The 18,440-nt window shown below is 35.9% G+C and overlaps 1 protein-coding gene across 1 annotated transcript in view; it reads left to right on the top strand.

Annotated features, from left to right (window-relative positions):
* Positions 1–18,440, top strand: part of BTBD8 (BTB domain containing 8) — a 44,915-nt gene that overhangs the window by 2,539 nt on the left and 23,936 nt on the right. Inside the window, exons 3-9 of the mRNA XM_037403739.1 lie at positions 9,168–9,439; positions 10,349–10,466; positions 13,517–13,606; positions 15,778–15,858; positions 17,003–17,099; positions 17,739–17,827; positions 18,045–18,147. Of these exons, the coding sequence (XP_037259636.1) occupies positions 9,168–9,439; positions 10,349–10,466; positions 13,517–13,606; positions 15,778–15,858; positions 17,003–17,099; positions 17,739–17,827; positions 18,045–18,147 (850 nt within the window). The remainder of the gene's footprint in view (positions 1–9,167; positions 9,440–10,348; positions 10,467–13,516; positions 13,607–15,777; positions 15,859–17,002; positions 17,100–17,738; positions 17,828–18,044; positions 18,148–18,440) is intronic.

Genomic DNA, 18,440 nt, shown 5'->3' on the forward strand with positions numbered 1-18,440 from the left:
AATCCAAAACAGTGCCTTAAATTACAGCTTGAGGTTTACTGGAAGCTAGCCTAGTTCTTGGAGCATCTGAATTGCATGATGAGTTGTAACAAAGACCTGTAGCTGCTGTTGAGCCTCCAAGAGAACATTGTAGTCTTCCCTCAAAAATCCTAGGATTTATGGTTATAAACACTGTTTGCTTGTAGAGTAGAAGTGGAATACTAGTATAGTATTGAAGAGTTCATCAGAGCTCTAAGAAAATCTCATTCCTTTTCCTGCTTGTATTCAGCTTCTATTTTTCCTTGGGGGTTTTGTGTTTTTTTCTCACAAGCTATATCTGGCATGCATCTCAGTAAGACATACTTCCTTTGGGCCTCTGTCTCTCTTAATCAGGAGAGATGTGGGCTACATGTCACTTGTGTGCTGAAGGCTGTGCGGTTCCTTTTCCCAAACTCCCAAGTGTTTTTGAGCAGGATGGAGGACACTGTGAACTTCATGCTGATCTTTCTGCATAGTCTCAGCATGAAATAGATGAGCAGCTGAACGCTACTTTGTTTCCCTCCCTATACTTGCACTGTCTGAAGATACCAGCAAGGAAGTGCTGGTCACCAGGAAGTGCAGCATCCATACTTTAGACACCATTCACCCCACTTTTTTGCCTGATGAAGCTAATGTAATATTGACTGCCCTCCTGTAGCCTTCTGTCACTCTTCGTAATGCAGCTAGAAAAGGGTCAATAATTGCAAGCACATCAATGGCAGGAGATGACTGCTCAAGCAGGGTTCTGCAGTCTGCCTCAAGAAGAGGGAAACTTAGCATCTCTGAAGGACAACAGTTTGTCACAGATCATTAGATGATTAATATCTTGCCTGCTGAGAGGCAAACTGCTTTTTACTCTTTTAGTTGGAAAAAATACAGCTTTAGAAATAAAAACCTAGTTGTTATTGTCATTGTCTCCTAGTATATTATTAATGGGATCTGATTTAAGGAAGGACAGAGAAGGACCTAATGACAGTCAGATCCAGTTAAAAACCAATAACATGGATCAAATACAAAGGAATACAATTGCCATTGTGATATTTACTGCCACGGGAGTTAATTTGCACTACCAGTAGTTGATTCAAAGTAGACCAGCCAAGGCTTTGATTGTGTTATGTTTGTATAGTTCTGTATGAGGCAGCAGAAGGATGCTACGTCTAGCTTAAGTGCGGGCAAAAACATTCTTGAAGGTTAACTCCTAGACAGCACGATGACAGGAACATCTTTCTGTAGACTCTATGCACGTTTCCCTTGTAGAAAAAAAATCTTAGACTGTAGTAACTGCTATTAATACAACAGATACACTATAGTATTGTTCCAGTTTCATCTGTTACTCAGTCACACCTCTTGTAATCTCGTTGTTGCTTGTTTCTGTCAGAATCTTTTCTGTGCACAGGGGAAAAGAATCAAGCCAGGGATGGGTACCTGTTAAAATTACATGACATCAGTCTGGCACTACAGAAGATGATGGCTTAGCTCAACCTTCAGCTTAACCTTCTTTTGCACATGAGGTTTTCATAAAGCAGTTGCACCAAATAAAACACGTTTGTGAATATTTTTTTGTTAAATATAATACAATTTCCAGTTATATTTCCGTAACACTGGATTGCAAAGTAGCTAAAAAGGGAAACATTTCTTTAAGTTACGCATGAGGTTATTCTTACTGATTACTAGGTAGTCATAGTCCCCATTGGATTCTGTCTATTTTGGAGGAGGCAAACATGACTTCTGCTCATGTATGTTGAATTACTTTACACTTATGCCTCAGCAATCTTACCTTTGGTATCTAGGCTTATGCATTCCCCTCTAGTGGGTTATGACTGCACACCACTCTGTGTCAGGAGAATAGCATGCCTTCCATGTTCTTGAAATTTTGTGGTTTATAATACAGTTATTCTTATACGGTCCTTCCCTTTTATCGTCTCACCACTCGTGCCTGTTGATATAGTGTACCTTACCATGCAAGGAGTATCTTCTCTGACTGATTGAAAACAAGCTAACTGCAAAGTTCTTTCTGTGGCACTTGCAGGTGCGTTTTTTGGCTCCACAACTATTCTTTCCCTTGCATTAACACATAAGGGATTCAGCCATACAGCTGAAAAAAACTCCATCCCTTCCAAACCAAACAGAATTAACAAACCCTGACCTACAAATATGGGCAATATGGGAAATCTGATGTGCCTGTTAAATTTTGTGAAACAATAAATCCTGAATTGTGGACATTAAAATGCTCTGTAAAGGCTTATCTTCAGTGAACAGTGAAAACTGAGAAAGTTGAGTCCAAATTATTGTGAGCCAAAGCCTTTATTTCCCAAGTTAAGGGATTAAGGAATTTGAATTTGCTCCTCTGAATAGCTAGGCTGTTCTGATTTAATGGTTTTCATGCATACAACCATATTCTCTGGTCTGTGTTTGTCACTATAGCATCAATTTAGTTTGTTGTAGCTGTAAATGTGAGCTTACCTGGTCATTGAGAATAGTTAGACTTTGATAAGCAAGAAAGGAGGGAGGGAATTAAGTAAGATATCACATGAAGCCATATATCGTGTTGGGGGAAGAAAGCCTTCATTATAATGATTTGTTTCTTTCTATGAAAACAGGCTTTAAACACATGGCAGACAATGGCAACCTTATCTCCTTTCCCCATCCATAGAAACAATGAGTTGGTCTTTTTTTCTTACTGGGTTGTTGTTTTTTTAACCTATGTTTGTATCTAATCTCAGTTTCTCAGAGGAAGTTGGGAAGCTAAATTGTCAAGTTGCAGTATGTTCAGTATGTGTGTGATAATAACATCTTGCTTTGGAAAACTGTATCTTAATGCCATGGATTTACACCCCAAGGAAAAAATAATTTCGATTTGTGAGAAATGGGTAGAAACCTTTCGCTGGGACCATGACTGCCTATGGACCAGGTTCTTCATCTTTTGAAATGCTTATCTTTCACAAGATATTGGAAAATTTAATCGGCACTTGTGTGAGGCAGCGAAGCAGCTGATGTTGCATCTCATGAGAAGAAATTTACTTAAATACTTGTGTCAAGGAATTAATGCAGTTAAAATAACAATCTTAGCTGCAAAAATCAAGCAGACAGTTCTTTGAGCAAATCTAAAGAGAAACGGAAGTATCTTAAATGATTCAGGTAAGTTGAAGTTGTGCATATGACATGCCTAACTTGCACTAACAAAGATTCACTGCTATAGGTATATTACTGAAAGATATTTGCAAGTCCACCAAGATTAAATGCAGTTCATGAGAGTATTTGCTGCAGTTGGGTTTGCTAAAGACATGAATGTATTAAAACCATGGGCAGGGAGTGAGTTCAGAGACCTTCTACATTCTCAGTGATATTTTTATTAACAAAAGTTAATATAGCTTGTTTTTATTTTGGGGTTAAATTGTGATAACACAGAGCTTTGTTTAAGTAAAACTGTATAATATGGTATTTTATATGTGTACAGAAGATATTTCAGTGCTAATCTAGTTGCTACAACATCCTTGTCTCTGGACTGGAGAGATATGGCTTTGATGGATGGACCACTCTGTGGATAAGGAATTGGCTGGATGGTTGCACTCAGAGTTGTGGTTAACGGCTCAATGTCTAAGTGGAGACCAGTGATGAGTGGCTTTCCTCAGGGGTCAGCATTGGGACAGGTGCTGTCTAACACCTTTGTCAGTGACATGGACAGTGGGGTTGAGTGCACCCTCAGCAAGTTTGCTGATGACACCCAGCTGTGCAGTGCAGTCAACACGCCGGAGGGCAGGGATGCCATCCAGGGTGACCTGGACAGCCTTGAGAGGTGGGCCTGTGCGAACCTCATGAAGTTCAACAAGGCCAAACGCAAGGTCCTGCACATGGGGTGGGGCAACCCGAAGCACAAATACAGGCTGGGCACAGAATGGATTGAGAGCAGCCCTGAGGAAGACTTGGGGGTGTTGGCTGAGATGAAGCTCAACATGACCCAACAATATGTGTTTGCAGCCCAGAAAGCCAAGCATACCCTGGGCTGCATCAAAAGAAGCATGGCCAGCTGGTCAAGGGAGGTGATTCTGCCCCTCTGATCTGCTCTCGTGAGACCCCACCTGCAGTACTCTATCCAGCTCTGGGGCCTCCAACGTAAGGAGGACATGGACCTGTTGGGGCAAGTCCATAGGCGGGCCACAAAGATGGTCAGAGGGCTGGAGCACCTCTGCTATGAAGACAGGCTGAGAGAGTTGGGCTTGTTCAGCCTGGAGAATAGAAGGCTCTGGGGAGACCTTACAGCTGCCTCCCAGTACCTAACGGGGACCTACAGGAAAGCTGGAGAGGGACTTTTTACAGGGGCATGTAGAGACAGGACAAGGGGGAATGGCTTCAAACTGAAAGAGGGTAGGTTTAGATTAGATACAAGGAAGAAATTCTTCACAAGGAGGGTGGTGAGGCACTGGAATGGTTTGCCCAGAGAAGCTGTGGATGCCTTATCCCTGGAAGTGTTCAGGGCCAGGCTGGATGGGGCTTTGAGCAACCTGGTCTAGTGGAAGATGTCCCTGCTCATGGCAAGGGATTTAGAACTAGATGATCTTTAACCCAAACCATTCTATGATACTACAAAGTTCTGGTATGTGCTATATGAGGTTCCTAATAAAAAATAACATGCAGCAATCCATACAACTTGTAAATAAAAAATACATTTATTTTTTTGTCCGTTTTCATTAATTGTATTATCCCTTATGCTACCAGGTAAGTATCCTGTTTTGGGTATGTGTACTTGTCTCTCTGTTCTAAAGTTACCATAGTGTCTTTTTTTCAGGGCAGTTAAACTAATGCGCTGTCAAACAGCAGAATTTCACCTTTTCATATATGTTGGACTTTTGTGCAGACAGTTTCTTAATATCCGTAGTATTTATGATGGAGGAGTTTCTGATTTTCTGATAGACTTTAGCATTAACAATCAGTATGTGTTGCTAGCTGATAGGAAAAAAAAAATAAAGATAGAAAAAAAATATCCTCTACCCTGGCATTAATGGCTTTTGTTCAGGACTGCTTTGTAATCTTTTTACTGATGCTCTGCAAATCTGGGCATATATGCAATTTATCTATAACAACGTGTACAACATCCTGTCTGCTTAAATAGCTAAGAACTCAAAAGCACTTCTCTAATAGCATCAGTGATGTGTGTGTATGTGTCTGTATAACTTCAAGGAGAACATTTGTAAAGAGAAGATGGCAGGTAACTTTCCAGGTGTGCTCTCAGTGAAGAACTCTCACTCAGAGCAAGTGGAAGCTGCAGTAGGGAGCATTTGAAAGGTGGATGCCTAATTAGTTGAGTAGTTTTATTTGGTTAGCAACTTTGGGGACTATAGGAGAGGCTGTCCTAACAGCTTTCAGTGAAGTTTGGTGACAATGGTGTCATTTCCAGTGACTTTTGCTGTTCTTGGAAATAACAAAAATGGGTTCCTTGTGTTTTTGAGTATGGTATTTCATAAAAATAAAACCTGCCCTTTCCCACTTCCCTTCTTATTTGTGTTGTCTCCATGGTCATTAGTGGCATCAAAGATTTCTGTTTGGTATTTTTGTTAGTCTTGCAGACAGCGTGTGTGGCCTGCAGTAAGGAAATGTACCTTTTGACTTGAAGGACCAAAGAAGTGGATCATAATGTAAAATTCTTTTTTAACCCAAATATCGTCTTAGGAATTCTTTGTTAGCATGTTTTTTACATTTTTAGTGAGTGTTAAGCATGTCTTACTGATTCTAGTCTGTATGGCTTTGTGGCTGTTCCAAGAACAGAATCGCACGATTGCTCTTCTAATGACACTGTATGGTTTCCAAGACTGTGTGGAGTCGGCCTTATAGAGACCTCTAAGGCTGAGAACCTTCCCAAATAATTTAGCTTCATTGATTTGGAATGAGAGGTTATGTAACTTCAGGACACCTTTAAAAACAACACAATGAATGAAATCTTTAGAACCACAAAAGTAAGTTTGGTTGTGCTACTTAGCATTTTCTTAGTATTTTGCAAACTACCCACAAAGTACATACTTTTCTTCAAAGAGCATTTTGAGATGTCCAAGTAGGCTATGTGTTGTTACAAAACCAAAGTAACTCCATACTCCTTGTATGTTCTACTAGGAAGCTGTTTGGTCATAGTGAGTACAAACTACTTCTATCCTGACCACCATTAGGGATACTGGAAGAACTGGAACATTTTTATGTTGCCTGTGACTGTTCAGATGACTATGAAAACTGCTTTCTTGTAAATACTTAACTCAGTTCAAAACTGGTCAAGCTCTAAGACCTCCTGATGATACCTCTATCTGATTTAAAAAATAAATTTGTAACTTTATAGAATTGTAATCTTTTGCACTTTAACTTGCTAAACTAAGGTATCACATCAAACAATGCCTGCTCAAGAGGTTTGGAATGGTAAAAACCATTCATATCATAATTCTGCAGTAGGCCTCTGTGTTTTAAAAAGATGGTTTTACATTATCACTAAAACATCTGAGCTCCAAGGTCCAAGCTATGCATTTTGCTGTGGATGAAAGATTTCCCTAGCTTTTATCTATGCAAGAAGGCACCATTTGATACTCCACAGAAATCAGTCTAGAAAGCCTTACTCTGCCTTTAGCAATAAGCCTATAAAATCAAGGGTGTTGTCAAGCAAACTTTGATATAATACATTCTAGAAAGCTGCAGTACATTCCATTCTAGAAAGAACATCTAATGGAGTTTAACTGAGATAAAGGGAATTTTCTAAAAGGTGTGCCACAGTCATTATTGCTGTCTGTGAAGCTGAATTATGGATGCCTCCATGAGTCTTTCAAAGTAGTAAATTAGAGTCTGCATTAAGCAGGACTCTTAATGTACAAATACTCTGCTGAATTTCTGGAAGTAATGAATCCAGGACTGTGGCTGGATTTTAAATGTTAACTGAAATAATGAAAGTTCCTTGACTTTTTACAGGAAGAAAACTTATTTCAAATAGAATAACTTTTTCTGATCTAGAACCACTTAGTTCTGGTTCAAGAACATGCCACTTGGTTTATTTACAGAGTTCCTAGTTGTGGTAAGGGTGCCATTTTTAATGACTTCAACCTAGTGATAAAATTGCATTCCTGAGGTTTCTTATGTGGATTATCTGAAAACAACATGAGGATCCCCAGATTGTTGCTTCATTGCCTTGTTTATCAGATTCCCCATGGATATGTTTTTCAGCAACTGGCAGAAAGTAAACAAAAAATATTTTAAAAATGAATTTATGGCAAAGCACAGTATCTGTTGCTGCTAATTTTCTTTCTCCCTCAAAGTCAATTAGTACTGTCTTTACATGTTGAATATGCAATAGCTCCGCAGCAACGGAGAGGTGAATAAGTGACATGTTTTGAATGGCAATTCTCTTTCAACAAACCCTTACTTGAGATCTTTCTGCAGTTCTTCACATTCATTATGTATTACCAGTTTACTTTTGTAATTGTGGTATCTGCTTACATCTGGTGAAGCTGCAGGGATAAAGTGGGAATTGATTACATTTTGTCTAGTAGTGGCATTCTCTGTGTGAAGTGACCTTTCTTGGAAGATCTAATGTGCAGAAACAACGTGAAGACAAAACTTCAGAATACTGTGGAATTTTGAAATCTTTAGGTTAATTGGGTTTCTACTCTGAATTTCTGTTCTTGAGTCCTACTGCCACAGAGCTGTAAAACACAAGTGTTAAGTACTGAGCAGCATAGTGATGCGTGGAAGTCATGGTCTTGAATTTTCTAAAGAACTGCAAAATCTCCCTGCTCCAGCAAGCAGCCTTGTTCTGGTTCTTGTAATGTTCTTGGTAATATGGCATGTTATTACTTTCCTTTTCCTCATGCTATTGTTACACTGGGTTGGAAAGTACTGTAAATACAAAAAGCAAAACATGGTCAGGCCAAGTTCACAGGTTAGAAGTTTTGAAAGCACATATAGGTACAACAACCCTAAAAATCCACATAAAAAGGGTCCACCAACCCTACTGTAAAAATTTATTACTCCTGTCAAATGTTTTCCTGGCCCTTGATTTCCAAATCTAATAAAATATTAAAATTCCCACTCCCTACATTCTTGTTTCTTGTCATTCTCTCTCAGTAAGAACGTGTATCACACAGATTTAAAAAAAAAAATTCTACCTAACTCAATCTTTTAAATACAGGACTTAAGGAAGAAGACTTCTTTATATGTTTTCTCTGCCCTTCTAGAGGATAGTGTTCAAATAACATAGTCAAATTACATTGTTCCCAGTATTAACAATAAAAACTGCCATGGAATGAGTGACTAAATGCAGATCTGTAAGTACATCTGCTAAATCCAAAGTAACTAGCTCTTCTGTTAAACTTTGCTAACTTCATCTATGTGGTATGAAACCACTGATAAATCATGTTATCTGTTACATTGACTTCTTAAGGCTCCATTAAGTTGCTGGAGTGCAGTATCTATAAATAAGAGATCTTTGCAGTCACAGACTGTGGGCTTTGTTAGCATTTCCAGATCTTGAGCCAAAAATAAGCTGGTGAAACAGATGGGCAAGTGGGAAGCTGGAATTACTATATGGGCAAAGTGAAAGCTCTTGGGTAATCTTAACTGCAAATTTTCATGCTTTCAAGCACTTCCTTTGAAATTAAAATTTTTATATCTAATAACATTCATTTATATCTCTATACCAGTCTTATGGTTTTGTACTTGTAACCTTGATGTTAGAAGGTTTTTATATTTTGGGGTTTGTAAATTTGATATTAAAGGACAATCAAATGCCTTTTCTTGGTCATACTAAGATTTCTAAATCAGTCGTTAGTGATACAGTTTGCTTATGCTTTTGCCAGTAGATGATTATAGTATTAATATATGAGCTATAAAAAGCAGGAAAAAGTTCCTTTAATTAAAAAAGCAAAGTGAGGGAAAGAAACCTTTGTTCCTTTTAACCTGATAACTACGTTTTATTTGTAGTGCTTGTTTATGCTTTTTCAATGCTTGACAAAGCAAGTTTGCCAGAGATACAGTTTTAAAAAGGGGTTTTTATTATTAAGGACTGTAGAGTCCAGCTTTGGTTTTCTGGTCATGAACTATGTTAGACAAATAAAAGTCAATTTTTATTTGTTTATTTTGATCAATTAAAAAAATACAGGAGTAATCTTGCTGTCAACTTCTAGGCTTGTATATTCATCTGATAAAAATCTTAAAGAAGCTGAGGAGCTGGCTATGATGAAAAAGGTATTGGAACCCAAATTAATAAAAGAAAACAACACTGCTACTCTTCAGAACACTCAAACAAATGTAAATTGTCTTGGAGCTGTTAAAAGAATACCTGTTGATCAGAATACTCCAAGTGGAGCTGTGCAGAAAGAAGATGATTGCTCATCTTGTATTGAAGAGGAAATTCCGGAAGTGGTTGTTGATGCGGAAAGCAACAAAGCCACTGAAGGTAGGTTTGGAATTATAGTTTTGTTTGTTCATTTTGGTTTTTTTTCTTTTACATAATTATGCAAATACTTATACAGATGTAAAAATGTGGGCAAAGATTAAAGCTATTGTTATAACACAGTTTACGTGGATATTCCTTGCTACAGTCCACCTCGTTTTTTCATACTTCGAAGAAATGAATTGCTGCAGAAGTTTGGCAGAAGTACTTCCCAGCCAATGTTTAGCGTAATAAATCTGACAGGATTTGTCAGGCATCAGGCATGTTCATCTGCATTATGTCCTGTCTTTTTTTGTGTAATACAGCAAACTTGAGTACTCATCATGTAGGACTTCCACAGAGCAGAATCCCTCCATTACTCCTTGCCTTTTCTAGCAAATTACACTAGTTCCACTGCTGTTTTATGAGGATTTTGGAATCTTTCAGAATTGTCCCTGCTACAACTGTGAGTGAGATAAGTAACACAAGGAAATGTGTGACTGCATCTACACCAGAGGTGATGGCTGATACAGCTGTGTCAGTAAGATTGGATCAAGCAACGAATCTGTTCAGGCAGAAGCTTGTAGCACTACAATACCCTGAACTTCTTCAGAGTCTACTTTTCTTTAATGCAGAGGTACCACGTCTCTGTAGAAAAAATGAGCTGCCTACATAATCTTACAAAAGAGTAACTGTAGCACTTATATAGGTATCAAATATGAAGCATTGGTCAAATTTCTGATATATCAAGTCAAAGTGAGAAATAATATGCATGGTCTGGAAAAAGTTTCAAGAAAAATTCTAGCTTGAACATGCAATACTAAAAAATCTCATTATGTCAGATTCTTCTTTTAAAATCAAGTTGTCTGTGTGCTGTTGATAATCCAGTCTACACTGGACAGAGTGAAAATAGCTATTTCTCTCCATCTGCAGGTAATTTGAAACTAGAAGCTGCATCTGTGTTAGGAGAAGACTTAATGATGCTCTACAATAAGTGCTGTTGTCCAGATATTAATATTTGCATAGAAGGCAAAGATTTTCAAGCTCACAGGTACGTAAGTATTACAGTAAAGATTTTCAACCAAAATCCTTCTAGTATAAAATGCTGCTATATATCTATATATACTGTATATCTATAGTAAGTTATTGCTGGTGCTATTATCTAGCTGTGAACCATATAATAGCTTTTAGGTCTTATGTGAGAAGTGGCCATACTTTGTTACTAATGAAAATAATTTATCTCATTAGTGGCAACTATTGTGAAAACAATGGCATTTTAGCACTTCTAAGATTGCCATTGTAAACTGATATAATAAGTATACACTTATGTATAAATACTGTGTAGATTTTGTTTGCTAACCTTCTTTAAAATAATCTGTGCTGTCTGAAGAAAATGAAAAATCTGTTAATAAACTATTCAGCTATTAATGCTGAATAAAATTACCATACAGGTAGAAAACTTCTGTAGCAGTAATTACGAGGGTTTTTTCTGCTCTTCAGAACCTGCATACAGAATCTGATTTTACTTTCATTACTGCAGTCATGTAGATGTAAAGATTGTCAACAGCCTTTATTAGATCTGAAGTCCAACACCATTAAGAACTTTGGCTTATTGGACTTCTGTAGCTTGGGAAAGCAAATAAAGTGTCAGTACCATTCCTTGTACCTTTGATTTGAGTCTGTTTGCATTTGAGATAGCAAACTAGACAGCCTGTGTTTTGTTCCCTTTTATTACATAAATAGCAGAAAGGGATTATAAAACCCCTCCACTTTTTGTATTTTCTCAACACAAAACCAGTGTGTGGGGTTACAATACTGGCATTACAAATATTTTTACAGAACATCTGTCATAATAGTGTGAAGGGAGTATTTTATTTTCTCTAAATAACAGAATTAGGATATATACTAAATTTCTAGAATGTAGTGTAGTTAGGCATGTTTGTTTCTTCTGGTCTGCACTATAAGACATTTTCTCAGGTCCGCAACTTTGAGAAGAAAATAATGTAGAAAGAAACTCAACAAAAAGATTCTGTCAGCAGTGCTTCTTTAATTTAGGCCACTTAACTGCCTGGAGCAATGTACTAGTCTAACCAGCACCAAAAAAAATGGCAGTAAACCATAGAGAAAACAATGATGTTCTGAAACAAGCACAAGGCTTTCTTGCTTTAGTACTGCATCATGTGAACAGTAGGAGTCAATAAGGGAAGTCTAATTTTCGGTATTATTGTGGTGAAAGCACCAGTATGATTCACTTATTTTAAGGGTTTTTTGGAAGTTCTCAAACAGGAGACAATTTAAGACCCCACTATCTCACACCCACTTATCTCAGTATTCCTTACTTTCTCATGAAGTCATATGAACCTGCAATAGACTTTACAGTGTGAGCAGTGGTGCTCTGAGAAGAGCTGCCAAGTTATGTCTTCCTAGTGCTGGTTGTATTCTACAGAGCTCTGAGTGGAGAAAATTAAATTTGTTCAGTAATAAACCTGTGGCACAAACCATGACAGTAGGAAAGCACAGATAAATTTGCTTCAAATTCATTTGGTATCTCCATGTATTTTATAAGTTAAAATTTTATCAGTGTATATTTAGGTAATACATACTTGTCCATATTCTACTGAGTAGGTGTGTTATTTAAAATAAATCTTTGAAATCCACTTCAACTATGCCCTGAAGCTGATTTAGCCCTGTTCATTACTAAAATTTATTTGGAAGAGGGTGACAAATTGGAGATAGTGTATGTCATATCTCCATTAAACCATTGTTACTGTATCGTATAAAAACAAGATCGTGAGAGTATTCAGAATTTCATATACTCAAAGTTGTGATGTAATACCCATTTATGTGTTGACATATTTCACTGAGATATGACATATTCTGTAAAAGCTTCATTATTATTATTGCTGGATGAATCACAGGAGGAATGTGCGAGAAGTTCCTAATTTAAAGTATTGAGACTTCTGAAGCAGGAGGGAAGAGACATTCCAGACTACATAATGACTAGAAAAGAGACCATAAATAGCATTCTTCTTACTTCTTCCTACGCAAAATAAGAGTGCTCTAAAACATTTTAAGAGTCAGGAAATACATGTGAAAGAAAGGATTCTCATGCCTAATATAACACTTTGCTTTTTCTGCCATAGGAAATACATGACATAAAGTAATTTTATAAATAATAGGAAGCTTAGTAAGAGTCAGGAAAAAATTGTATGTATGACAATGTTGTCTACATCTGCAATAGTCCAGATAAGATACATAAAGGCTAACACTACAACTGATATAAATCTGGAAGGCTGGAATCATAAAGCATTTTTTATCCACTATCTTCTCCTCCTTTCTGCCCTGCCACTTCCAGCTTAAGAAGCTCCTGTTGCAAAGGTCTCATCTGTTTTTTTTGAAGACTGTGAAACTGGTGGAGATACTCAGCTACACAGGCTACTGGACTGGGGTTTCTTTATTGTCTTTGGAAGTAGTAGTAAATCAAATTAGCCCCTTTACGGCCAGTCATGCCTTTTAAAAATGCAAGAGTAAGAAATCTAAACAGAAGTAATTGATAACTCTTCTTAAACAGTGCTGGAAACACACATCATATTGTTGTGTCATATGTTAGTATCAAGTCTCTTTGACTTTTAGGATGTGCTGCTAGGTGGCCAGCCAATTTCAAATAAGAGAAGCTGTATATTTTTCCTTTTCCTTCTAATAAATACACATTTTGTAATATAAAAAGAATTTAAGAAATTCAAGATATAATTATTTGGCTGAAATGGGGCTGTATAAATGAGGTTATTTATTGTTATTTGGTAAATAGGAAAAATAAATTTGAATTTTATATTATATAAAAGGAAAATGCTTGTGATGATAGATGTCCTCTGTGTGAATGTCAGTCATACTAGAAACAAGCTTTAACTGAGAAATTTAGAGTACTGTGTGGTTTTTTTTCGGTAGCGTACTTTGAAATTCCAAACATACTGGAAGAAAAGGCATGCAGTATACAGATGACACCTTAATGCACAAAGGGCAAAGATTTACGTCAACATTCTCAAAGACTCTCATAATAAATATTTGTATCTAGTGGAATAATGTTTACTTTTTCTCTCTTAGGGCCATTTTATGTGCCAGATCTAGTTACTTTGCTGCTATGCTGAGTGGAAGTTGGGCTGAAAGCTCCCAAGAGCACATCACTCTTCAAGGGTAAGTGTTGTCTTTGCAAGTCGTAGGGGAGCAAGGTAGGCTATTTAAAATAACTGCAAATATATAACAACTGTGCTGTGTATAAAGCACTGAAGATTAATCTGCCTTGACACTTTTCTTCAGCCTGATAGATTTCCTGTGTACTGTTTTGACTTAAATACACTACACATGCTGTTTTATATTTGTTAATGTTGTCAGATGGTTCAGGGAAAAAATCTTTTTCATCAGCAGAAGAGTACTAATCCTTTTTTCTAGAGTATATTTTAGTATTCACTGTCTATTTTACAATTCTCTTCTTTCACTTCATGTTGTACATGTCATAAAAAGTATTATGAATGTCTGAACAGTGTAATTTATTTTCATGCTTATTTGTACAGTGTGTATCTAGAATGTAAAGACAACTAATTAGAGTTCTTAAATAGTATTTAATAATGCTGTTTCAGCATCACACTAAAAAAAAATTGACTAGTGTGCTTGTTCACAATGGCTTTCTGTGTGAGAGCTGGAAATAATGGAGCTGTCGGTACAGGATGAATACTTAAGACTTCATAGATAAACTGGGGTCTGCCAGGTTAATTCTTCTCAGTATCAGAAAAGTGAATTGAAATATATTAAATTTTCTTTAAATGCAAACTAATACTGATACTTGTACATGTTAGCTTTTTTCTCCAGGCATGATGTTGGCTGAAGCGTTCTTCAGAAAGAACTGTGTACCTTACAGTGCTGCAAAATTGTTTTGTGCTAATACAAAATTGCTTGGCCAACTTTCTCATATTTTCATAATTTTAGTTTTCTGTCAGTGTAATAACACTGCTGCAAAGCAGGAAGGTTATCTGTTGATCTGGTTATAACTTCCTAATCCTTATAAAACAATAAACTTTTCATTGATTCCTTAGCTTTTATGCTATGCATGGTATGTTTTAGAGGCTGGTTGTCAACAGTTACTCCAGTATTTACACTTCTGTCCCTGTAATTGATTTCTACATGGCTAAGAAATTTTCACCCTTGTTTTTCAGTAGAGGCTTTCTCCTGAGAAGTACTTAATCTTTATATGAGTATATTCTCATGCCAATATCACATAATTTCTCTTATTAAGAATCATATCCATAATTTTACTTTTTCTAGTTCAGTTTTCTTCTTGGTACAGACTTCCATGCTGTCTTTTTTAAACACTTATAAATCAAGTACATGTGACTTACTCTGAAATAATGAAAATTCTGCAGAAGATAACAGCTGTCAAGGCTGTGGGGAAACTCCTACTTGCTGATTTCATGGCTCTTGTGTACTAATATACAGAGAGACAACTGTGCTGGTTTTGCTTCTTAGCACATTGCAACGTTGGGGATTTTTCCTTTTGTTTTTAGTCATCAATGTCTGTTGCTTAAACATGTCTAACATTTTAAAGGATCTTAGCTTAATCTGCATGACTGTATTCCATTCATACTAATGTACACAGCACTTGTGCGTTCTGAAGATTGCACATCAAGATGTACGTACATAAGTAAGATATAATGTATTGTTCAGGAGATGTGTCTTTTAAAATAGAGGATTAAAATAGATGTTCTGTGCCTTTCTGCATTATGGTGCTGGGACGATACAAGGATGCAAACACTACTCTGTGTGTGCAGTTCTATATTTCTTAATCTGAATCTAGGCATAAAGACATTTTCTAAATATTTTGAGATGCAACATTCCTCCTTAGCATTGCAATAAAACTATTAAATGTATTTTTATTGTGGGAAAAGCTTAAATATATCACAAAATCAAGAATTAAAAATAATTTTATAAAACAATTTTTAAATACATAGTTGCTTAAAAATTATTACTAGTAAAGAGCTTGGAGATGATAAAAAAATGCTTTATGCATATTACCAGTGTAAACAACATAGATACTAATATTACGTTGCTTATGACTTCTTTTCAGAGATTTAAAGTATTACAAAGTTTCAGCAAGACTATTGAGTAGCATAATTCACCCGATATATAGTCCATTTAGATACTTCTACATTGCAGTAGTCTTGGAAATAGCTTTAACTTTATCAGATCATTTACCTTCCATTTACAGAACAGCTGAATGATGTATCAGCCTTTTGACCAGCTTACTTTGGCTAAGAAATGTGTGTTTTATTCTGGACATGTCTTTATTTATATTTTCTCTTTTTTTTTTGCAGCATAAGCCAGGTAGAAATGAGTATCATCTTGCATTTTATATATGGAGGTATTCTGGACTTCCCAGACAAAGTTGATGTTGGGTATATGCCAAATTCTATTATGTTTTAATTGTAGTTTGTGCTTGTTCTGTATTTTCTCAGTTAAAAGTCAAAAGGAAAATTTTTCATGTAGTATATATAAGACAAAGATGTCAAATATCATGATCATCACACCTAAACATACTTTAGGAAATTCCAAAATTAAAGCTGTTGAAGAAATCTTGTTTATTTGACAGCTACTGGAAAAGATGTGGCAGCCATCTTTGGAATACTACACAAGGAGAGTGAAACCAAAATAATTCCCGATTTGCCTGTACCTTCCTTTTAGTTTTCAGAATAACATACACAATGTCTGATAACATGTAACAGTTAATATTTGGAATTTATGTTTAAAGAATCATTTTGACGCAAAGGCTAAGTAGTTAGTCCTAGATCCATAAAAAATGATATATAGTAACCAATGTAAATATTGGCATTTGCTTCTGGGATAGCGTTTAATCAGAGTTTTATACATAATCCTGTATTACTGAAGTAAGCTCTGAAGAGTGTGAATTTTTCCCTGAAACCATTTATATTAGCTGTTGAAGTCTGCCACTAAACATTAAAATACTATGATTTCTTAATGTTAGAAATTGTTGTTCAAAGCTTATCTATCTAAAATAAAAATACAGAATTGTTTACAATATGCCCCAATGTCAAGATTTAGGTAACTAATCAATACAGAAAATAAAACAATGTTATTTATTATTCTATAAAATAATTAGTAGTTTGCTCACTGTGCTTTTGCATATTTGGAAGGGACATAATTCTCAGATATGATTTCATCAGTAACATTTTAGGTAATCCTTGGAAAAAAACTTAAAAATGGCAAGAAGTCTACTGGCACAAATATCTTTTTCATTTGCTACTCTTAAAATAGAGAAACTGAGTCTTTTTAAACAGTTTCTCAGCCCGTGGCTGAGGCTTACTCTTACATAGTCTGAACTCGGTGGTTGGGAGATTATTATTAGGTCAATACATGTTTCTGTCCAAAGATAGTTCTTTGGCAATTTTCACACTTGATTATCAATCTCTACAGTAAATTCTGACTGAACAAAGACGTGAAATTAGCATGCAAACTTTCTTGTAAGCAAAATGCATATATCAAAATGATTTTTTATTCCTCTTGCTACTGCTTTCTCTTTAGTCGCATATTAGGCATTGCAGATATGTACGGGCTAGATGGGCTGAAAGAAGTAGCTATCTACGTTTTGAAAAGAGATTACTGCAATTTTTTCCAAAAGGTATGTCTGTTCTCATGCTACCTTGTGAGCTGTGAAGCCTAAGAAGAATTTTGATTCTATTACTTACACATCATATTTGCAAGATAATTAACTGTGTGATCAAGCTGTTACCTTAAGTCAATGGGCCCTATTCTTATGTGTAAATCTTCTCAATGCACTAGGATTGATGATGGGAGTAAGGCCTGTGGTATCATCCACCTATTTATAGAAACTTGTAAACTACAACTGATGAAAAGCAGTATGCCACATGATTAATTCAATATATTAAATTACATGAAGTATAATTTAATATGTTCCATTGTATATATAATTGTTCTTAATAGGAATACAGAAATACCATATATTGGCATATCATATTTCATGGGCATATATTTAGAAAATATTTCTGTTCAAGTAAAATTAGTTTAAAAACAAACAGCTGCTTAGAGTTGAGAATTTTCATGCATTAGGCTCACTAGCTGAACATGACCTTATTGACACATGTGGAAGCAGTTGACTTCCCTATTCTGCATAAAGGCAAACAAACTTAAATACCGTAGTAGCTAACAGTACTTCTGTTTGAACTGAATATTTGTACTTCTGTACAGTTTCTGTAAGTAAGAATGTACAATAATTGTGATAATTTGCTAACAACTCCAGCCTGTTCCTGGGAAACAGCAACCTGTACTAGAATGCATGGCTATTGCTCATTCATTGGGAGTGGAAAAGCTATATGCTGCTTGCATGAAGTAAGTAAAATAAAATAAATTATCATTTATGGTTTTCATTTCTTTGCTTTCTGTTGAAATTATTTTATTTTGCAGGATTTAGTTTATTTTGGCATAAAAAATATTCATTTTAAACATTTTTTTTCTTTGCAATACTTTAGAGGTTTCACTTTTGCTAACAAGTGAAGATAGAACAGATTTCATCTTCCTTACCTAAGAAAGGCTCTCTTTTCAACAGATGGGTAGGAAAACATTTCGCAAAATGTTTGTCAGAGAGAAGCTTTGCCAATTTACCTACTGAACTTCAGAACAACTGTCTTCTTATGTTGATTAACTCTTTGGTAAGTAGTGTATAGTGTGGTTTATATAAAAACAGAGCAATGTAAATTTTTCCTTATTTAGCTCTACAATGTAATTTAAGAAATAACAAATATAGTATTTTAAATCTGTAGTACAGTTCTACTATGTAAAAGTTCCCATTAAAATAACATAAATTGTTATGTTATTATTGTTATATCAAAAACCAGATTTTGATGTGCAGATGTCGTTGCTATGCTTTATGGCACACAGTCTAGTGACAATCACATCTAAGTCCAGTAATAATGCAAAATAAGTTTATGAAACACAGCCATGA

This window comes from Falco rusticolus, chromosome 11 (assembly GCF_015220075.1).
Source record: "Falco rusticolus isolate bFalRus1 chromosome 11, bFalRus1.pri, whole genome shotgun sequence".
In the NCBI taxonomy this organism is placed as follows: Eukaryota; Metazoa; Chordata; class Aves; order Falconiformes; family Falconidae; genus Falco; species Falco rusticolus.